At 37.6% G+C, this 1,797-nt stretch overlaps 1 protein-coding gene across 1 annotated transcript; it reads left to right on the top strand.

Moving 5' to 3' along the window:
* The first annotated feature begins 269 nt into the window (after nucleotides 1-269).
* On the top strand, nucleotides 270-1,569 carry LOC139835660 (putative ubiquitin-like-specific protease 1B). Its single transcript, XM_071825518.1, has 4 exons — nucleotides 270-647; nucleotides 789-878; nucleotides 1,004-1,266; nucleotides 1,413-1,569. Exons 1-4 carry the CDS (start codon nucleotides 270-272, stop codon nucleotides 1,567-1,569), a joined length of 888 nt encoding a protein of 295 aa, XP_071681619.1.
* Nucleotides 1,570-1,797: the final 228 nt, after the last annotated feature.

The following is a 1,797-nucleotide window of genomic DNA, read 5'->3' as shown; positions in this document are numbered from 1 at the left end:
GCTATCAAATCAGAGGAGGAAAATTCAGTACCAAGGACACTGACGACAGATGTGCCCCAATCCGCTGCACATGATCCTATGAATAGAAAGCTTGACTTCGAAAGCTCTGAATCGAAAAAAGGGAAGAAGCAATCAGACGGGCTGCAGATCCTCCACTATTTGATCTCGACACTCCTCCAGATGTCAATGACCTAGGCGAAGGAACTGAAAACGAACATAACAATCTTGATGGAACTGAAGCCAGGAAGGAAGATGTAGCTCAAGATCGCATGAATCCAAAGTCGAAACAACCAGCATCTAGCATTACACCAGTGCCTCATGAGTATGAAAAGAGGATTTCCAAGCCAGGACAGTATGCGAAATCGCCTTTTGTCAACTCACAAGCTAGTAGAACATTTTATGTCAACAAGTCTGTTGACGAGGTGTATAGCATGGTCTGCCAGCATGGATGGAAACTTGCACCAAGGGACCCTTTCAACAAGGAAATAGTTATAGACCTGGATGACATATATGTTAGTCTCGGTGACCTTGCTGAATCTGTTAGGCCAAGGAACAAGTTGTACAACACTGTTGCAGAAATTGGAATCAACATCATCAAAAGGGAAAATCAAAACCCCAAAAAGATCATTATGCCTCTGCGTATAGCTGTAAGTTATGTCCAATTTGTTCTCTTTCTCTTTTTTTGGATAATCAGATAGAACTTGAAATTAGTGGAACACATGTGCACCTAATTGTTCTTTCTCTTTTTGTCAATAGTAATTGGTTTTACTTCTTATCTGTTCAAACAGTCGTACCTAATTGAGGGACGTGATAATCTCAAGGAAGTAACCCGATGTTTCGAAAACAGTCCATCAAACAGATTGGATCACAAAGACATTGTAAGTACTAACCTGATTTTTTTATTACTAATCATTTTCCTGATCAAACCTTTTTATTACTAGAATGTTTTTTATCTTTTCTGATTCCTTATCACAATTCCACATCTATTTTTGTTACATTACAGGTTTGTTTCCCTACACTTCAAGCTTTTCCTGGAACACCAAAGGATGCATCAGGCCATTACTGGCTTGTTAACCTGAACATCAAAGCTCAGAGGTTCGAGATATATGATTCACTAGGAAACAATTCCGAGCCAGTAAACATGCACGCTTGCCACTTGCTAATTGCTGGCATAAAGACTAACTGGACCAGACAGTACTCCAACTCAAAGATAAAGATCATGGACTGGCCTATAGAGATAATTGATAGCCCGCGCCAAAACAATGGGTAAGCTTCATAATACTTTTAAATTCAAACGTATAACGCATTTTTTATATTTTTTGGAACAATGTAACTTCATTTTACTGTAGGTTTTTCATTTCTGCTGTTTCTAACAGTCTGACTGAACACACTATCTGTGTTTCATCTCCCAGTTATGACTGTGGTTTTTTCACACTGAAGAATCTTGAAGCATGCCCAAGCAGGACCCCAACAACGTACTCACAGAAAGACATTCCAAACATAAGGAAGTTGTACACAGATAAATGGTTACATTTCACGAAGAAAGCAAATTGGCAGTTATTTGTCTAGCAAATGTGTCAAGTGGTAATTCATATCTCTAACCATGCTCTTTTTTTTCATTTTTTAATGTTACCTATGTATCAATACTGACTTTACATAGTTACTTTATTCTTACTCTATCGAAAAGAATTCAGCAAATGCAATAAAGTATAAGTTGACAATCATAAGATACATTTTTTCGCATCAGAAAACATACTGTCTCAAAAATCATTTAAATATTCGCAAAAATGTCTCGTA

The sequence above is a fragment of the Lolium perenne genome, chromosome 2, assembly GCF_019359855.2.
Source record: "Lolium perenne isolate Kyuss_39 chromosome 2, Kyuss_2.0, whole genome shotgun sequence".
In the NCBI taxonomy this organism is placed as follows: Eukaryota; Viridiplantae; Streptophyta; class Magnoliopsida; order Poales; family Poaceae; genus Lolium; species Lolium perenne.
Note: the sequence above shows the minus strand (reverse complement) of the source record. Positions and strands in the feature narration are given on the sequence as shown.

Coding starts and splice junctions, on each gene's coding strand:
- LOC139835660 (XM_071825518.1), top strand. CDS start 270: ATGAATCCAAAGTCGAAACAACCAGCATCTAGCATTACACCAGTGCCT. Junction 648..788: donor TTATGCCTCTGCGTATAGCT/GTAAGTTATGTC, acceptor CTGTTCAAACAG/TCGTACCTAATTGAGGGACG. Junction 1,267..1,412: donor AGCCCGCGCCAAAACAATGG/GTAAGCTTCATA, acceptor TTCATCTCCCAG/TTATGACTGTGGTTTTTTCA.